Source organism: Aotus nancymaae, unplaced genomic scaffold (assembly GCF_030222135.1).
Source record: "Aotus nancymaae isolate 86718 unplaced genomic scaffold, 86718_ANA_hifiasm-v0.15.2.pri h1tg000010l, whole genome shotgun sequence".
NCBI lineage: Eukaryota > Metazoa > Chordata > Mammalia > Primates > Aotidae > Aotus > Aotus nancymaae.
Window position 1 is genome coordinate 7,023,187 of NW_026988421.1, and position 19,014 is coordinate 7,042,200.

A 19,014-nucleotide genomic window follows, 5' to 3' on the forward strand; every position below is an offset into this window, starting at 1 on the left:
TCTCATTACCATGTTCATGGCGGAGGCACCTGTAATAAAGGACTAATAGGAAAAAGCACACGTATTTGTTTAACATACGTTTCATGTGACCCGGGAGGGAGCCTTCATAAGGGAATGGAGACCCGGAGAAGCAGGAAACTGGTGTGCTTGTGCTTAGGTTTGATGAAGAGAGCAGTGGGGCAGAGGGCTTTGATTGTCAAAGGGGGAATGACCAGGGGCCCTGTGGCCACCATCACAGGGGATACAGGGTCTTGGGGAAACTCGATTTCTGTGTGGCTTGGCCAGCACAGCTTGTTGGCCTGGCTTCGTGACCCAGAACTGCTCTCAGCTGTGGCTCTTGGCCCTGGACCCCTATGCAGTGAGTCTGAGAAAACAGGCAGGGCAGCCTGGCCCAGCCCTCAAGGCGGCTCCCTGAGGGGGTCTCGGGGCTGGGGTTGGCAGGAGGAAAGGGGCACTGGGCGTGGCACCTCAAGGTGGGTTTGTTGGGGTTTCCTCCAGCACCGGTCACGATGCTGAGCACAGAGGGGCGCCCAGTGTGTGGCGACAGACATGAATTAAGCTGCAGCTGTGACTCAGGCCAGGCCTGTTTCGTGCCACATCAACACTTTCCTGCTGCAGGTGGACAGAGCGAGACTTCCTCCTGCAAGCCCCGCATGGAGGGCCCTCAGTCCCAGGCATAAACAGTAATAGCAGCAGCTAAGAGCCAGTGCTATTATGGGTCAAATATCAAGGTTGGCATGCAAATCGGGACCGTGCACGTGGACTGGGTTTCCCCATCATTCACCATGCCTGATCCGGTCCGCCCGCGAGTCCTTTTCCCTCTTTCTCCCTGTTATTTCTAGAAAGCTCCACTGTTCTCCTCCCCTCTGCTGCTGCCCAGATGCAGCTACTGGCCCTTTTATTGCAACCCCCACCTGCACAACTTCCTTCTCTCTGAGAGATAACCCCTCCCCAGGCCCCTTCTCACCTTGATCCATTGCACCAGGCATCTTTCTAAAGGGCTGAATTGCCATCACTATTGATGGGGTTCAGGACACACTGCCCCAAAATATAACAGCCTTGCATTTGAGAAAACGGCAGAAGCAGGAAGACCGCTCTAGCCTCCCTGTCCCTTCGTCCCCTCGTCCCCGAAGCTGGCCGTAAAACCCCCACAGCAGAGCTGCCCTCCCTGTACGTTCTCATCTCTGAAGATGTGGGGGCACAGAGGTGAATCTGAACAGACAGGCCTGGCTGTGTCTCCCCCAGCACCTGACCACGAGATTATTCCCCTCACAGGGATTGGTGGCTCCGAGCTCCCTTCTTTGGCTGGCACTCACGCTCTCACTTCATCAGCCAGTATTTATAAATGCAAAGCAAAGAGAGGAAGCTCCCCAGCATTATTAAATGATGTAATTTGAAATCCTAAACAATGGTCATTGCAAACAAAATTTGTAGTGTCGTCAGAAGCCCATCTCCAGGTGAATTTAAAGCACGGCTGAGGGCTGAGGGATTCGCCTACTTTATTGGGGAGCGCAGGTGCAGATCTGTCCCCCGAGGGTCAGGGGGTGCAGGCCTCCTCCAGGAATGAATCTTGAAGGAAAATCCAAGAGGAAGCAAATAGGAATGTTGTCCTGTCTTTCCCAGGGGCCTCCTTTCAGCGAAGGAAGAACTTGGTGCACGGCCTTCAGGCCTTGTCTGAGGCCAACACCCTGACTGAGGGAGGGGTGAGGAGGAAGGCAGCGGGTGGTTCCTGGCCCCAGCCGGCCAGGTGACCCAGTTTGCCTGGCCCTCTTCTCTGCCCAGGTGCCTCCTGGTAGATCAGAGCCACCAGGTGCAGCCTGCCAAGGAGGCTGCTTGTGCTGGTCAGAGTATGGATGGGAAGTGGTGGATTCAGCCAGTGTAGACTCAGCACCGACTTGGCACTGCATCTTCATGCAGGCCCTCCCGTGCCTGGGGCTTCCTGATTATTACCGGGAAAACTGAGACTCAGGGAGGCAGCCTTCCTCTGGAGTCACAGCCAGTAAGCAGAGGATCCGGGTCCCAAATCTAGGCCTTTAACCCAGCTTCCCTTAGACGTGTGTTTGGCCTCAGCATTTCCCCAATGATCTGATCCTCAGTGGTTGTGACGCTGCACCCATGGTGTGGCAGGCCCTGGTCCAGGAGAGAAGGTGCAGGACGGCACTGTGACCAGTTGTGTGCTTGGAACGAGGCATGCAGCCCCACCTTGGTGTTTCTATCACATCGTGCCTTTTGAAACGTTCTCCTATTCATGGTGCTGCATGACTCTCAAAACAAACCCAATGGGTGGGTGGGAGGACAGGAGTCGTCAGTGTCACTGTCAGCAGATGAGGACAGCGAGGGACAAGGTATCCAGCTAGTATGGTCGTAGAAGGGGCCTGAGCCCAGGCCCTGGGATCACTGAGTTCTCTCTCCAGGAGACTGCCTGAAAAGGACTGGGAAGAGTAGGGCAGGCCTGGGCTTTGCACTGTGACTCCTAGGAGGAAGAAGGAAGGAGGAAGCCGCTTAAGCTGGGCTGGGTTTCGATGGGCAGGGAGAGGCAGGGTAGGGGCGATCTCCTGACACAAGGCACAGTTTATTTTAATAGCTTTAAATAGTGTTTCTTGCCACAGAAGAGTGAACATCTAATGTGCACGTGCAGTCTGCATGCTACTGGGCACTTTGTACCAGGCAGAGCGTTTCACACCCCCATCCAGTGCCCGGGACCAAACACTTGGGTGCTTTCTCCCACGGAGAAGGGAGGGTGTGCCCCTGCCCTCCTGCTCCGGGTCAGCACTCTGACTGTGAACTTAAGAGCACTGCTGATAAACTTGAGAGCACTGCTGAGACTAAGCCATAAGTTAGTGGCACCATCGTGATCCTCCCCGTGTTGTGTATGCTTGAATCTTCCTGATAAAAGGTTTCTAAAACTCCATCTGTGAGAGGGGAAAGGGGTCTAACCTTTGTTCATTACTGCCAGACCCTGTCCCAAGCCCTTTCAATGCATTGTCTCATTAGAGATCCTTGAAATCCATCCCCGTTTTACAGATGGGATCCCTGAGGCTCACAGAGGTTCATTCTCCCACCCATAGCTGGTATCAGGCAGGCTCAAGGTTCAATCCCAGGTCTGATGGCCTTTGAAACTCAGGGAGTTTCTACCTTCCCTAGCTGGCTCCTGAAAGCAAAGGGTTTTGCTGGCAGGAGGCCTGGGCTTTTATGTTCAATTTTGCGTTTTGCTGAGGATGACAAGACAGTAGTTTAGCGGGCACCTCTGGTCAAGGAGATCCCCAGGAGCAGGCTCAGTGGATAGGAGGGATGTGGCAGTAACAGATTGTCCCTTCATCTTCTCTTCAGTCCCTGGAGAGCTCACATACCAGTGAAAGAGCCAGGCAATCAGAAACCTTCCTCTTAGAGGTGAATTTTCATTTCTGGGAGGAGAAACCGTTTCCCTTAACCGTGAATCCCAGCCCAGCCACAACCCTAGGAGGGCAGCTTTGTAAGGCACCCAGGGTTCCTGCACACCCCGCCGGAGGCATTCACCACCTTCCTGTGGTGCCAGGATGCAGGGGCAGCGCAGACCCTTCTGCCTCCGGCCAGGCCCCGCCACTGTTCTGCAGCACACCCTACCGTGGCGGGTGCTCAGAGGGGCCAGTGCGCCTGCCTCAGAGCAGGGGCTGGAGAAGCCCTGTGCCTGGACGAGCAGCAGCCGCAGCCCCTGGGAACTTGTCAGAAGTGCAAGCGCTCAGCCAGCCCCAGATCTCCTGAATCAGAAACTCTGGGGACAGGGCCATGGTCTGTTTCTCAGGCCCTCCAGGTGGGTGTTTGTGGGCTCAGGTTGGAGAGCCACCAGGGCTCTTGTCACCACTCCCTTCTCCTTGCCCTCTGGGTGGGGGAAACTTGCTCCAGGGCTTGCTTTACTCTGACCGTCTTCCCTCCAGCCACTCCTTTCTCCATCTGGGCATCACAAGGTGATCGCTGAAGTCTGTTTCTTTACCAGTTCAGCTGTGTCTCCACCACGAGATTGCAGCCTCTCTGAGGCCAGGGCCTTGTCTGTTAGCAGCAAATCACCATTGCCTAGTGGGGTGCCTGGCACATGTTGGCACGAGCTCAGCTTATTTGCCAAATGAATGAATGGGGACTAGTGGGTAGGCTGGGTGGGGACTCGCAACTGAAATCCCTAGTTGGGCACAGAGGGGCTCGGCCAGGTACCCATCCCTAGTTGAGGACACACAGGCTCGGCCAGGCACCCATCCCTAGTTGGGGACAGAGAGGCTCGGCCAGGTACCCATCCCTGGTTGGGGACGCAGAGGCTCGGCCAGGTACCCATTCCTAGTTGGGGACAGAGAGGCTCGGCCAGGTACCCATCCCTGGTTGGGGACGCAGAGGCTCGGCCAGGTGCCCATCCCTAGTTGGGGACAGAGAGACTCGGCCAGGTACCCATCCCTAGTTGGGGACACAGAGGCTTGGCCAGGTACCCATCCCTGGTTGGGGACGCAGAGGCTCGGCCAGGTACCCATTCCTAGTTGGGGACAGAGAGGCTCGGCCAGGTGCCCATCCCTAGTTGAGGGCACAGAGGCTCGGCCAGGCACCTATCCCTAGTTGAGGACACAGAGGCTCGGCCAGGCACCCATCCCTAGTTGAGGACACAGAGGCTCGGCCAGGCACCCATCCCTAGTTGAGGACACAGAGGCTCGGCCAGGTACCCATCCCTGGTTGGGGATGCAGAGGCTCGGCCAGGTACCCATTCCTAGTTGGGGACAGAGAGGCTCGGCCAGGTACCCATCCCTGGTTGAGGACGCAGAGGCTCGGCCAGGTACCCATTCCTAGTTGGGGACAGAGAGGCTCGGCCAGGTGCCCATCCCTAGTTGGGGACAGAGAGGCTCGGCCAGGTGCCCATCCCTAGTTGGGGACAGAGAGGCTCGGCCAGGTACCCATCCCTAGTTGGGCACAGAGGGGCTCGGCCAGGCACCCATCCCTAGTTGGGGACAGAGAGGCTCGGCCAGGTACCCATCCCTGGTTGGGGACGCAGAGGCTCGGCCAGGTACCCATTCCTGGTTGGGGACAGAGAGGCTCGGCCAGGCACCCATCCCTAGTTGGGGACAGAGAGGCTCGGCCAGGTACCCATCCCTAGTTGGGGACAGAGAGGCTCGGCCAGGTACCCATCCCTGGTTGGGGACGCAGAGGCTCGGCCAGGTACCCATTCCTAGTTGGGGACAGAGAGGCTCGGCCAGGTGCCCATCCCTGGTTGGGGACGCAGAGGCTCGGCCAGGTACCCATTCCTAGTTGGGGACAGAGAGGCTCGGCCAGGTGCCCATCCCTAGTTGGGGACAGAGAGGCTTGGCCAGGTACCCATCCCTAGTTGGGGACACAGAGGCTTGGCCAGGTACCCGTCTGGGGAAAAGGGGAACTGGGACTGTGCTCAGCTCAGCCCCGGCTCTTGGCAGGCCTTGCTGTTCCCTGGGGCCCTGCATGGGGGGCGAGCCCCATGTGCACAGGTGACCTGGCTTCTGGTCCTGGCTTCAAGAGTATTGTCTTCTGACCCTGAGGAGCCCCCTGCCCTACCCTGGGCCTCCATGTTTCTATCAGTGAATCCGCTGGCACAGTTACCTTCAAAGGCTTCTCTCAGCTCTGATGTTTTCTCATTTTAAGCACATTGGGCACTTGCCCTAAATACTCTTTTTATTTTTGTTCTATTTTGGTTCTGTCCTATACCGGGAAAAGAAATGTAATGGGGGCTTTGTCCTGTCTTCACGGTGCATGGTTGCAGTAGTGATGCTGCCTGCACCAGAAACTGTCACTTGAGGTGACCATACTCCCACTGCCTGGCAAGGGGGCTGGGGGTTGGGGTGGGAGTTGAGGGGCCATTGGGGTGGATGGGTCAGAGGGAAGACACGAAGCGGGAGGGAGCCAGCTCCGTGAGAAGCAGCCGAGTGCCAGGAGGCCTTCCCCGCCTCCAGCCCCTGCGGCTTCCTCTTGTCCTCTTCCTGGCCCAGCCCTGCCTGCTGAGGAGGAGCACGCTGTGGTGCAGGCCTGTGTCCACCTGAGACATCACAGGGGGCTGGGGATGAGGATGGGTCCAAACGAGGTTTCAGAGAACATCTGTCAGGTGCAGTGCCCGACCAGGTGCACGGACAGGCCACAGCTGCGCTAAAACACTCCAGCCTGCCACAAACACCTGGCTGCTTTCCTTCTGGAAAGTTCTCCTGTTGAAAGGCACGTTCTCTGGAAAAGATAAACCTTATCAGACTGGTCTCCCCTGCAAGGGATGACCTGCAAGCCTGCCAGGGAAAGAATTGAAAAGCCCCAGGAGGCTGGTGACTTAACAGCGAGATGGTCTCGTCAGGATTTGTCTGCGTTGGAGGTGACACGCATGTTTATTTCCGAGACTAGCACGTTCTCATTTTCTCTTTAGCTTCGGCCCAGCTTGAGGTCCTTTTTCTGAGCTGGCATGTGAGGTAGCAACAAAGTGTGGGTTGGAAACAGCTAATGAATTTTGGAGACAACTTATCCATTCTAATTGCTTTTCTTCCTCCCCATCCTCCTCCACAGTTAGGAAAATAATGAAATGGGAAAGGAATCATTAGCATCTGTACATATTTTGCCCAATCTTTCCTTGTCTTATTGCTAACACTGTATTCAGCAATTGCACCCAAGAACTATGTTGAGGGCCAGAGCCAGGCTCTGCACAGGATAGGATGGTGGAGAAGCCATAGTCTCTGCCCTTAAGGTCAAGGTCCAGGCCAAGCCGGGCAGGATGTGACATGAGAGTGTCTGCCTAGAAAATGGGAACTCCGAAGAGGAGCCTGGGGAGCTGGGAGGTGCTGCATGTGTGAGGATGAGCTGGAAGTTGAAGCCACGCCCACGACTTTCTATACGCAGAAAGCCATGGAGGCTTTAAGCAGGGCTGGCTGTGGCCAGGTCACCGGTTTGGAAAGCCCATGCTGGTGGCAGGATGCAGATGGGAGTGCAGAGACCTAGGAAAGAGGATCAGCCAGGAGGCTGTGTCAGCTTCAGGCAGGTGTAGATGGGGCATCAACCAAGGGATTGGTGTGAGATGAGAAGTTCTGGGCAGACACAGATAGGCAGAGCAGGGTCCCTGGGTCCGTGGGGAAGGGGCAAGGGGAGAACCCTGGAGAAGGGGGCCTCATGGTGAAAGGGGGAGAAGCTTTTTTTTTTTTTCCTGGAAGCTTTGCTAAGAGTTCAGGGTGAACTGTGGAGTTGGAGTAAACTGTTCCCAAGACTCCCTCACTTCCAACACTAGTTGCAAGTTCAAGAGCAATATTCCTCAGCCCACCTTCAGGTTCAGTAATTTTCCGGAAGGATTCTCAGAACACACTGGAGGCTATTATTCTCATGGTTATGATTTATTACAGGGAAAGGATGGAAGATTAAAGTCAGTCAAGGGAGGAAGTGCAGGGGGCAGAGTCCAGGGGGACCCAGATGCGGAGCTCCGAGTCCACTGCCTGTGGAGTCATACACGGTGTTAACGCCACTAGCCATGGTGTGTGACAATCCTCGTGGAGTATTGCCAGGCCAAGCCCTGGTGGTCCAGGCTTTTTACTGGGGCTCCATCACATGCGGCTCCTGTGGCTGACCTTTAGTCTCCAGTCCTACCAGAGTCAGAACTGATACCATGCGGTCCAAAGCCCCATCATAAATCCCAGTGTTAGCCTGCCTATGGCCAAAACCCGCAGGCCAACCAAGACACTTCTGTCTGGTAGGATGTCCAGGGCCCTAGAGATCACCCCCCAGGAGCCGAGGGAAAGACCAGAGCTCCTTTGAGTAGAGTTAAATCTTCACCACACAGCTTGCAGTAAGGCACGAGAGAAGAAACAGAAGGATGAAGACCCAGGAAATGGGGAATGGAAAGCAGAAAGGATTCCGACAGAAACATCCACCTGTGGACTTGCTTGAGTGCTGATTAGATGCTGACTGACACACACCCTCACGGTCAAGGCTGTTCCTGTGGCAGCAGACATTTGGCTCTTCACTCATCTAGGTTGTTTTTGGGGTGTCTGTGGTTGACTTTTCACAGCCCGTTGTGTGCTGGGCATAGAGGTCACACCTGGGGAATGGAGAAACAGCCAGGATATTGTGCAAAGAACATGTGCACCACTGGGTGGCACAACCTTGACCTCTTCCCTGCACTTCGGTCCTCACCTGTGAAGCGGAGGCACGGAGCTATTTACAGGGTGTTGTGAGGATTAAATGCAACCCCTAGTACAGGAATTCTTTGTACATGTAGCCCAAAGCTCCCCATAAAGAAGCAAGAACACCTTGTGTTAAAATCCAACTTCTGAAAGTAACTTTGCTAGGGTAACTCTTTTGTGGTATAGTGAAATGCCATGCCACAGTTGGAAAAGTGCCCTGCGATGCCGGGGCCACTGTTCCTGAAATAACGCCCTTCTTCCATGGTCCCAGGTGAGGCTCCAGGTCGGGCTCTACGCTGTGTACCTTCTGGACTGGCTCAGCGTTTTTGACAAGCAGCAGTTTCTCATTCTTCGCCTGGAGGATCATGCATCCAACGTCAAGTACACCATGCACAAGGTCTTCCAGTTTCTGAACCTAGGTATGAGTGTGGTGCTTAGACTAACGGGGCAAAGCATGAGCTCCGTGGACTTGTTCTGGGAGCCTTCTGGGTCAAATGTGGACCTGGCCAGCTGGGCGGGGATGGGCTGAGCTGGGAGCACTCAGGATGCCCTCAGGGAGGCCTGCTCACTACCATTTATTGAGCACCAGCTACACACAGGTCATTGTTCGAGTTGTGGTGAGGGAGTCTCTGGAGAGGAGGAGATGGCTTCCCTTCTGGGAGTTTATGGTCTAGTAAAGGGAGAGGAGGAATTCATAGGTCACCTGACTGAATGATAGGTAGGCTGCCATGGGGAAGGTCAGCACTGTCTTGAAAGGTACGTGCTGATGGCTTGGGATCCCAGCTACTGCAGGGATGAGGAAGGCTTCATGGAAGGAAAGGGCCTGAGAGCTGAGCTTTGTAGGACCAACAGGATGTCACCAGGGGGTTGGAGCAGAGGACATGGGGCTTGGAGGAGGAAACAGACAGATCGTTGTATCATCTTGGGTATTCTTGGAGATTCCTAGAGTCAGAGCCGTGTAGCTGAGTTTTGGCTGCTGGTCATGGCTGCTAGGCCCTTAGCATGTGGATACCAGCCCCCTCCCCCAGGGGCCTGAGAGGCACTTTGTGGCAACAGGCCACACTGTTGGCTGTGACGATGGCTGGCAGAGGCATGTGTGCAGGTGGTAAGTGCTGCCCATGTGGATGGGGCACCCAAGGATGGCTTGAAAGGCTGAGCAGGCTCAGAACAAGCTGCCGTCCTTCCCAGAACACCTCCTGCAGCCCTGACTAATGGTCTTGCCCGGGAACTTCGTTAATTGAATATTTCTGGAAATATATCTGCCTACCACTGGGACTTGGGCCTCTTTGATCATTTGATTTTGTTTCTCCTTTTTTTGGAGAGCTGGTAATGTGATGGATTTTGATGAGTTCTTTCCCTGCCAAGGCTTAGAATCATCTTTCTTTGATTTGGCCCCATGTTGACTCTGTCCCATTAATGAGCTTGTCTTTTGTCCCGAAGATGGACAGTAAAGTCAATTCTGTATCTTATATGACCCTAGAATGCTTGGACATGCTTTTTCTGTATATGGGCTAAGGTCTTTGGCCAGATCCCAAGAGCCCGGGGTAAAGAGGCTTGAGCAGTGATGGGTTACACCAAGAAGCTGTGGCCCAGAGGGCGGGGCATGGGGGTGACCGACAGCCCCTGCCGGCAGGGCCTGTCCTCACGATCTCCTTGCTGTAGATGGAGGTTCAGCCAGTGGGGGCTCTGGGGACAGGTGACCTCCTCCCCACCCTTCTCCTTATGGCCACTTCATAGCAAGATGCACAGGGTGAAACTGTCCAGGCCTGGGGCCCTTGGCATGAGCAGCCTAAAGTAGAAACGTTGATGGTGGAATTCCAGAGGGCTGCTGAGCAGGAGGACTGAAGCCCATGGGCTGTGGCCGGCAGGCTGCACATTGCTCCAAGGATGAGCTGACACCCATGGGAGCAGCCCACCCAGGGCTATTGGAAGGGAATCCTTGAGGTCAGCCTTAGGTGCTGTATCACCATTAAATGCCAGCTGGGCACCCCCAAGGGTGGGCATCCTGCCCCGCCGTAGAATTTCTTTGCAATTTCCTAATGGTGTTTCCACCTTCCACCCTTAGTGCCTCCAAAATGGATCCAGCCGAAGAATTTTAATCCCCAAATACATTCTTCTTAGAGGAAACTCCTGTCTGAATGCGAAGCATAGCTGGGATTTTTGCCAAGTCCCTTTTACTTCCTGCCATGCCTCCTGCCTTATGGGACTCGTCTTCTTTTATTCTAGGGCCCTTAAGTGAGAAGCAGGAGGCCTTGATGACCAAGAGCCCCGCATCCAATGCACGGCGTCCCGAGGACCGGAACCTGGGGCCCATGTGGCCGATCACACAGAAGATTCTGCGGGATTTCTACAGGCCCTTCAACGCTAGGCTGGCGCAGGTCCTCGCCGATGAGGCGTTTGCGTGGAAGACAACGTGAGAGCTGAACTCGTGCTGCACGTGCTGGGCCCGTCTGTGCCGTCATCGCCAAGATTTTACAAATCTCTCTTTGTGGGGAACTGTTTGACTCATGGTGTGGAGAACCCCAGGACTCTGCCACTCTAGGCACACATAAATTAGAACCATTTTGGAATTTCCTTTGTGATGTTCAAGAGCTCAGCAATGGACCCCTCACAGAGCTTTTCTATCTGAGGCCAGCAGAGACCCCAGTTTCTCAAGAATCCAGCTCTGCTCCGAGAGTCTCCTAAAGCATGGGGAGGCAGCCCGGCCTGCCCTGCCCGCCTCCGCCTTCTGGGGAGCCTGAGTCTGGGTGCTGAGTCAGCACGCCAGAGATCACGCCACAGGCCTGGCTGACACTTCACATTCACTTCTTTTCCCCCTAGAGATGGGGTCTTGCTGTGTTGCGCAGGCTGTCTATATTTAGTGGCTGTCTTCACAGGTGTGATCATATCACATTCACTTCTGAAACACTCTAGTTGAGATCGCAAAACTCACTGGGACAGAGAACCGCAGTCTTTCAAGAATGGAGGCTCTTCCATTTTTTTTCTCCTTTACTCCAAAGCCAGCCCTGCAGTTTCTTCAGATGGAAACCCTGTTACCTTACTGTTTCCAAAAGGCAAAAAGTAAGTCAGTTTTTGGCAGCACCTTCATCTCTCTGACCTGTTCTGTTCTGTGGACTTTACTTATGTTAACAGAAAATGAATGTGTTTAAAACAAACCACTTTCTGCATCTGACCAGCCCTCACTCTCTCTCTGCTGCCTCTTTATACTTTTTCTCAAGAAACTTAGTTTATAATTGGAAGGGAAATTTCTACTGTGAATGCCAGAATGCGCAACCTCAAGGAATTGAACACTTCATGGAAAATCTGGGTAATTCAAACCCTCATCAGGTTTATAAGATCATCAGAGAAACAGAGGATTTTAATCTTTAGTTCTGGCCGGCTACAGGCTCCATTTCTCTGCCTTCCCATTGGGAAGAGTTTATTTCCACATTCTCTACTACGTGTGGTCGAAGTTCCTCACCCAGCTAAGGGACTGCAGATACCCGTGTCCCGATTCCGAAACACGGTGCACAAGCTGAGCTTGGGCTGAACACGGCATATCGAGATTTGGAATGAGATTTCTAAGAGCCGTGTTCTTCATGGAACTTTCCAGGCTACTTGGCACCTTGGTTTACCAATGGAGGGGCTAGAGGTCTTGTCGTGTCTTGGAAGTCACGGGGAAGACTGAAGAGAAGGCTTGAGCGTCCTTGGCAACAGCCCAGGTGGGACCTGGATGAAGCTTTGCACTCAAGTGTTATCAAGGGAAGCTTCCTGTGAACCAAAGTTCCCAGGCCAAGGTCTCGTCCACCAAAGCCAGAAAGGGCAAGCACCTGTCTCCCCAACTCTAACTTGCACGTGTGAGACAGACTGGGCGTCAGGGCTGGGAGGACCTGCAGTCACTCAGCCGTCCCCTCCTGGTGCTGTTGTCTTTCTGCCATTGGAGAAGGGACACACAGCCTGTTTGAAGGCGTGCAGAGGGCTCAGCCCGGGATGGTCGGGGCGGTTTCTGCTACTGAAGGAGCTGTGTGTCCTTTACGCCCACCGGCAGGGACAGTTCCCTGCTCCGCTATAGGCGGCACTGGGAGCAGCCACCAGCAGGGAAACCTGGCTTGAGCACAAGGATGCTTCAGGGAGAGATCAATTCAGTGTGTGTGTATATTTATTTGCAGTACAGAGAGTGTGTGTGTGTGCGCGTGCGTGCACGTGTGGGTGGGTGCATCTTCTGAGTGGGTTCTGTTCAGTTGCTGATGAGGCTCTTCCGCTCTGGACACAACCCTTTTATAGGTTAATTTCTCTGCCAATTAACTTGTCATTTTCAGTACATATTTTACTATTCCACACCAACCATAATTACAACAAGGGATTTTTCTTATGCACTCCTATGCATGTGAATAACATGTGGTGTAATTCTGCTTCTTACAGAAGTATTACTGAAGGTATTATTTCCAATATTATTTGGTTTATTATGCGGATCTTTTTTATATATGCAGGCCCATCCCTTCTGTGCCAATCAGTGCCATCCAGACATGGTCTTTCCCTCCAGGGGCCTTTCTCAGAGGGCACATCTGCTGCCTCTGCTTCCTCCGGTTCGAGGCCCGGCTCTTGCTGACAGCACAGGTTCTGTTCTAGGCGGTGGTTCTCGAGCCTGCCATTCAAAACCAAAGTGAATTGGAGCATTTCTCGCGACATGGTATTGAAGTTCCTTTGTGTTCTCAAACGCTGCATACCAGATTGTGTTAAATTGTACTCCCTTAGTCCTGTAAAGTACGTTAAGTGAATCGCAGTTATGCTGTACTTTTATTAATATTTAACATAATTAAAGATGGATCCATATGAGTGATACCTGCGGGGCGCGTGCTCTTCCTCTGCAGCCCAGCTCTTCCTGGTAGGTGCTTTTACGGTGTCCTGCCTGTGTGAATGAATTGCGGTGGTTTAGTGTCGGACCCGCATGAGTTGTGCAGGCTCTGTGTAAAGGGCAGTTACAGCTGTTCTGGCTGGTGAGAGATGAGGTGTGATCGTGCTAGCAGCAGGCAGAAGAAAACCCAAGACCAGAGAGAGAAGGATTCAGATGCTACCAGGAGCCCCCCGTGTGAGTCCTGTTGGGGCGTGAGTCAGGATGGGAGGTCCGGCCCAGCCTACAGTCGGGCCTAGCGTTGTCTTCAGACCTTCAAATTTGAAGGTTAGGTGACCACAGGCCTCGTTCCTGTGGCCTGCCTGGCCCCTGGCAGCTGTGAGTTTGAGACCCCCGGTGTCTGGCACGTGCCGTTACCACTGAGGGCAAGCCCGCGGGAGGAGGAGGTGGTGTGCACTCAGCTGGGGCAGCCAGGAGAAAGGACCACGAACATTGGAAACTGAATTTCTGAGTCCGGTGGCCAGAGGTCCAAGATCAAGGCGCTGCAGGGCTGGTTTCTCTGGGGGCCTCTGTCCTGGGCCTGCTGGTGGTGGATTCTCTCTGTGTGTTCATGTGGCCACACTTGTATGCCCCTGCTGCCTCTTCCTCATAAGGACACCAGTCGGAGTGGATGAAGGCGCGCTCTGACCACCTCATTTTAACCTCAGCACCTCTTTAAAAACTTTATCTGCAAATGTAGTCACATTCTGAGATACTGGAGACTGGGATTTCAACATACGAATTTGGGGGACACTTTTCAGCACATACAGAAGGGACCTCTCAGGCTTAGGGCTCTGGAAGCTGGGCCATCTTGAGCACAGCGTGGACCCTGGTGGGTCCCCTAGTTCTGGGCAGACCTTCCTGGGGGAGCCTCTGTCCCCAGCACTGCCTTCCACAGTGGTGCGCTGAGGTTGGGGGCTGGCGTGTCCAGGCCTGGAATAGGGAAAAGCCTGTCTTTTCCTGCCAGCGTCAGGAATGGCTTTACCCAGCAGGGACTGGAGGGCGAGGGGGAGTCAGGAGCAGGATAGGCTGAGTGCGTTTCTGAAGCTGAGGGCTCGACTTCCTCCCTTTCAGGTTTCCTCTGAAAGCCTCTCCCCTGAGGCCACCTACTCCCCACCAAGAAACCAGCCCTCAGGATGGATCCTGATGAGCACGCCTCTTCCCCACAAAATGAGTCAATTTGGGAACTGAAGCAAAGTCTGTGCTCCGGGTGGAGGAACTCTAGGGACCCCCGAGTGTGGAGAGAGGGATTGTGTGGGTGGGTATTTTCCCATTGCTCCAGAAATCTCACCCTCCAGGCAGCCATGCTGCTTATGGTGAGGTGGATCCCATGGGGACTGATGGGAAATATCACTCTGATGAATCGGGTTTTCCCATCACTTCACAGGGCAAGGTTCCCTGCGCAGCAACAGAGACAGAATAGGTCCCGTGCAGGCAGAAGCTGCATTGGCCAGAGCAGGCGTCGCTCTGGGAGCTTTGTGAGTTTCTGTTGCTATAAAGGAATACCTGAGGCTGGGAGTTTATAAAGGAAAAAAAGGCTTGTTTGGCTTACGATTCTGTTGGCTGGGGATTGAGCATCGGGTGAACGCCTCAGCCTGCTTCACTCGGGGTGGAAGGTGAAGAGGACTGGCTGTGCAGATGTCACAGAGGCGAGGACAGCGCCAGGGGAGGGAGGCGCCAGGCTCTTTTTAACAACCCACTTTGGTGGGAACAAATAGAGCAAGAACTCAGTACCCCCACGAAGGCACTAAACCATTCGTGAGAGTTCTGCCCCCATGACCCAGACACTTCCCATTAGACCCAACCCCAGCATTGAGGATCAGATTCCAACACGAGGTTTGGGGCTCACACATCCAAACTACAGAAGCTGCTATAAATCACCCAAACTTAGTGGCTCAAAGCAACACAAGTTTACGATTACACAGTGCTGGAGGCTGGAAGTCCGAAGTCAGTCTCACTGGGCTAAAGTCAAGTGATAAGCAGGGCTGGTTCCTTCCAGGTGCTCTAGGAGATTGTTTTCCTGCCTTTTCCAGCTTTTAGAGGCCACCTGCACTCATGGCTCGTGATTCCTTCCTCCATTGTCAAGAGCATGGCATCATCAAGCCTACCTCTCCTTCTGAGATCACATGGCCTTCTCTGACTCTCACGCTCCTGCTGTCCTAAGGACCCTCGTGATGACACTGGGCCCACTGGATAATCGGGGATCATCTCCCCATCTCCAGATCACATCCACACAGCCCTTTTTGCCATAGAAGGGAGCATATTTATAGGTTCTAGGGATTATGATATGGACATCTTCCAAGGCTGTTATTCAGCCAACCACAGGAGGGTGGTGTGGAAAGGCGGCCAGTCGGGCAAGCGTGGGATGGAGGGGGTACCCCCCTGGCCGGTTCCCTGTGCTCTACTCTATGGTCCGAGCAGGTCTGAGTGGGGAGAGGGCTGCCCTCGATAGAGGGCCGAGCTTCTGGATGCATCTATTCCAGGACGGCGCATCTTCCTGTCCAGGCAGGGCCCTGTGACTGGGGTAGTGGAGTACGTGGACAGGGTGACACGAGGGGGCAGGCCACAGACCCACCTCCTCCTGAATTCACATCACAGTCTTTCTCCCACAAAAGGTCACCTGGTTTCCAAGAGTCAGTCATGTCCCCTGCAACTGAGACAGGACAATTTCTCCAGCTCTTGGTAGAAGTAATTTTTGAGTGCTTACCAGCTATTTACGTTTTTAATTTTTAAAAATTTTTGTGCAGTTACTTTGTGAGTTTTCCAGGATGTGTGTGAACTGCACACATCAGCCACCTGAGTAGTTTCACGTTGCTCAAGTTCCGCTGTTGTTGACTTCATCTCACTTCAAAGGCAGCAGCTTATGAAAGTTGCAGAAATGGTTAGAACATTTTCCAGTCCCTGAGAGAGCCTCAGGGGTTGGTGACCTCCATGGCCCCCAGCCTCACAGCTTTGGGCTTTGGAAGGCTGGCCTCCAGTGTCACTGATGGCTACAGGCTGGACTTACCCCACTCTCTCTGTCCTCACCAGCCCTGTCCCCAGTCCCCTGACTCATCCCCAGTATCCTCTGCAAGCCTGTTCCCACTCGGGGCCGGGGCAGCAGACGGAGCACTGTGGGCCGTTCTGGGAGCCTCGGGATGCACAGATTGCTCACCTTGGACTATGAGGGCTGAGTACAAAGGCAGAAGGCGGGGACTCTCAGGCGACTGCAGCAGGCCCACGAGAGAGGCTAGGGAGGAGCACCAGGGCTCCCTCAATTGCTACCTGCAAATGGCTGCGTTCTGCCATGCGACACCCAGGACCCAACTCAGGCTTGCACCTGGGTTCTTCATTGTTCAACCTGTGGCGAAGCAAGGAGGAGACTTGGTCTACTCCATGCTGGGCAGCCTCTGCTGACTGTCTTACAGGTGCTGGGCACCGAGTCTGGGGCGCAGAGACTGTGAGAGACCTCCCCTCCCATGGTGGAGAGCCGCTAGTTTGGGCCAGCAGCATGAGGAGGCTGGGTTCCAGCAGGGTCCTTGGCAGGCCTGAGGGCCACTGGGGATCCCGGGAGCTTTCTGGGGTGTCCCCTCAGTGCTGCATGCTTTTAAAGGCCCCTTTAAAGTCAGGTTCTGGTGAGATCTAGAAGTGGAAAAGGCGTTTCAGTCTCAGCTGAGCCTTGTGACTTGTCCAGGGTCAGAGGCCCAAAGATCCCTGAGGAGGGGGCTGGGGAATCAGGGTGGGGAAGTCCCAGCTGCCTCTCCCTGCATCCTTGCCCATCCCCTCCAGGTAATGAGCCATCCCCCTTCTGCTGTTTTTCCATCAAAAGGGACTGATTTGCGCCCACCAAACTCTGCCCTCAACAGGGACAGTGTGGGAAGAGGGAGCCCTGAGTTTAGAGCCAGATGAGCTGGATCTAAAACCCGATTCCCCAGCAGAGGGCCTGAGATAGCCATCTCATAACCTTGGGGACACACCACAGGCCCTTTCTGCACCCATGAGTCGGTCGTGCTCATGAGTGGTTCTCAGAGTTAACAAGTACAAACTGAGGATCAGAGAGGCTGCTCTCCTGCCTGAGGTCACACAGCTCAGATTCCCAGAAAGAGAGCAGAATGGCAGCTCACACATTCTGAATCAGTGCTTTTAACCATAGTGCATCGTACACCCTCAGCAGCAGCCCCAGGCTCCTATTCTTAGCAGCCTGTCTGCATTTTGAGGGTTGGTTCTCTTCTCTCTCCATTTCAAATGCCCCCCTTTCAGATTCCCTCAGGGAAGGGCAGTGGTTTCTGGGGTCATCTGGGCCAGGGCTTTCTCCAGCTCGACCCATCAAGGGTATAGGTGATGACTGGGATTTCTAGGGGAAAACAAGGGAAATAAACGTGATGATTTCTGCCGAAAGGCTCTCTCAGCCGAGACTCGCTGGCACGGGTATTTTCCCTGCCCTGGGCTGGTTGGCCTGAGTTGTCTGCGCCTCCCTGAAGGCAGACCTCAGAGGTTGTCTGTGATCGAGGAGTCCTCTGAGCCCTGAGTCACATCAGAAGCAGATTGCCCCACCCCAGGGCTCAGCCCTGCCCAGGGCCTCAAAGGCATCAAACGTACACACCTGAGCTAGAAAGTGTAAAAAAGTCAAAATATTTCTCAGCAAATATTTTCTGAACACCTACTACGCACAAAGCATTGGACCAGGCATTGTGGTGGGGGTGGGGCATTGTTCATTTGCTCATTCATTGATTCCTTCACTGGTTCTTCCAACAAATATTGATGGAGCAACAGCCTTGTGCTTGGTATCTGAGGCACCTGGGAGAGCAGAGCTGGTCCCTGCCTGCCTGCAGTGCAGCAGACAGATATTGATCAGAAACAGACAGACATTGATCACAGCATTGCCTAAAACATTTCAGAACTGCAGTAGCCATGAGGGGCAGTACTGGGGACAGTGACATATTTCTGGTGAGACACCCTCACCCCTCCCCAGCCACTGTCTGTGACCTCCCCATCTGCCTCCCCCCTCCTCCTTGAGACCAAGCCCCAGGAGGAGGCTGAGCTGGAACTGGCAGCACGAAGAGCACTCCTAGCATGTTTCGGGCCTGGCAGAGCCTCTACCCACCAGGTCCCCCCAAGGCTGCCGTGTCCTAGTCCTCAGTGCCAAGCCACCGTACCTTGCATTGGGTCCTGTGTGCCCCGTGACCCCCCATCCATTCTCAGAATGCCCCCTCAAAATGGCCAAAAATTTTCCATAAAGGGCCAGGTGGTAAATATATTAGACTTTGTGGGCCCAAGAGGAAAAATGGAAGATATTAGGTACTATGTAACAGAGAAAAGAGGCTCCACAAGTATTTATAGATGGAATTCAAAATACAATAGTTGAGTACAATTTTTTGGTAATACAGGTCTGCTTACAAGAAGCAAGGGGTTCTTTTGGGGGGTGGGTAACATTCTGCTTCATTGAGGGTCAAGGGAGGGTCAAGGTGAGTCGCCCTCTGGAAATGCCATCCCCAATCTAGTCTCCTGGCCCTGTTGACTTTGTTGGCGGCTCCTCCTGAAACTCTCACTTGGTCTCCAGGACAACGAACTCCTCACTGGTCCTCATCCTGCCACCATGGCTGCACCTGCTCTTTCTGGCCATGAATATCGGCGTGCCCGGCGGCTCAGTCCTCAGCCCTCTCCCATAACAGGTCTTATCCAGTCCGTGGCCTCAGAGGCCGTCTCTACACCCATGACTCGCAGATCTCAGCCCTGAGCACAGGCTGGTGCACCCACTGGGTGACAGGTGGCGCCTCCAGCATCAATGACTCAGAGCCCTGGGTCTGCCCCTCCACCTAAGCCGCCTCCCCAGCAGGGTCCCGTCTCAGTTGTAGTGAGCAGCCCGTTCAGGCCGTATCACTGAGCTCCACCCGGACAACTGCTCGCCCACGCCCACCCTGGAACCCATCTCAGCCATCCTGCTCCTGCCGTCTCTTCTGCAGGAAGACTCTGCCCCCGGCTTTCTCCTTCAGGTGGACAGCAACCTCCCAATCAACCCGACCACCTTGACCAACCAGC

The 19,014-nt window shown here is 54.2% G+C and overlaps 1 protein-coding gene across 8 annotated transcripts in view; it reads left to right on the forward strand.

Moving 5' to 3' along the window:
* The window catches only part of CHST15 (carbohydrate sulfotransferase 15), a 135,323-nt gene extending 122,378 nt beyond the window's left edge, over positions 1-12,945 (forward strand). For all 8 annotated transcript variants that reach the window (XM_012453405.3, XM_012453409.2, XM_012453407.2 and 5 more), the window contains 2 exons: positions 8,398-8,545; positions 10,353-12,945. In XM_012453405.3, coding sequence (XP_012308828.1) covers positions 8,398-8,545; positions 10,353-10,543 — 339 coding nt within the window. In that variant the 3' untranslated portion in view covers positions 10,544-12,945. The remainder of the gene's footprint in view (positions 1-8,397; positions 8,546-10,352) is intronic.
* Positions 12,946-19,014: the final 6,069 nt, after the last annotated feature.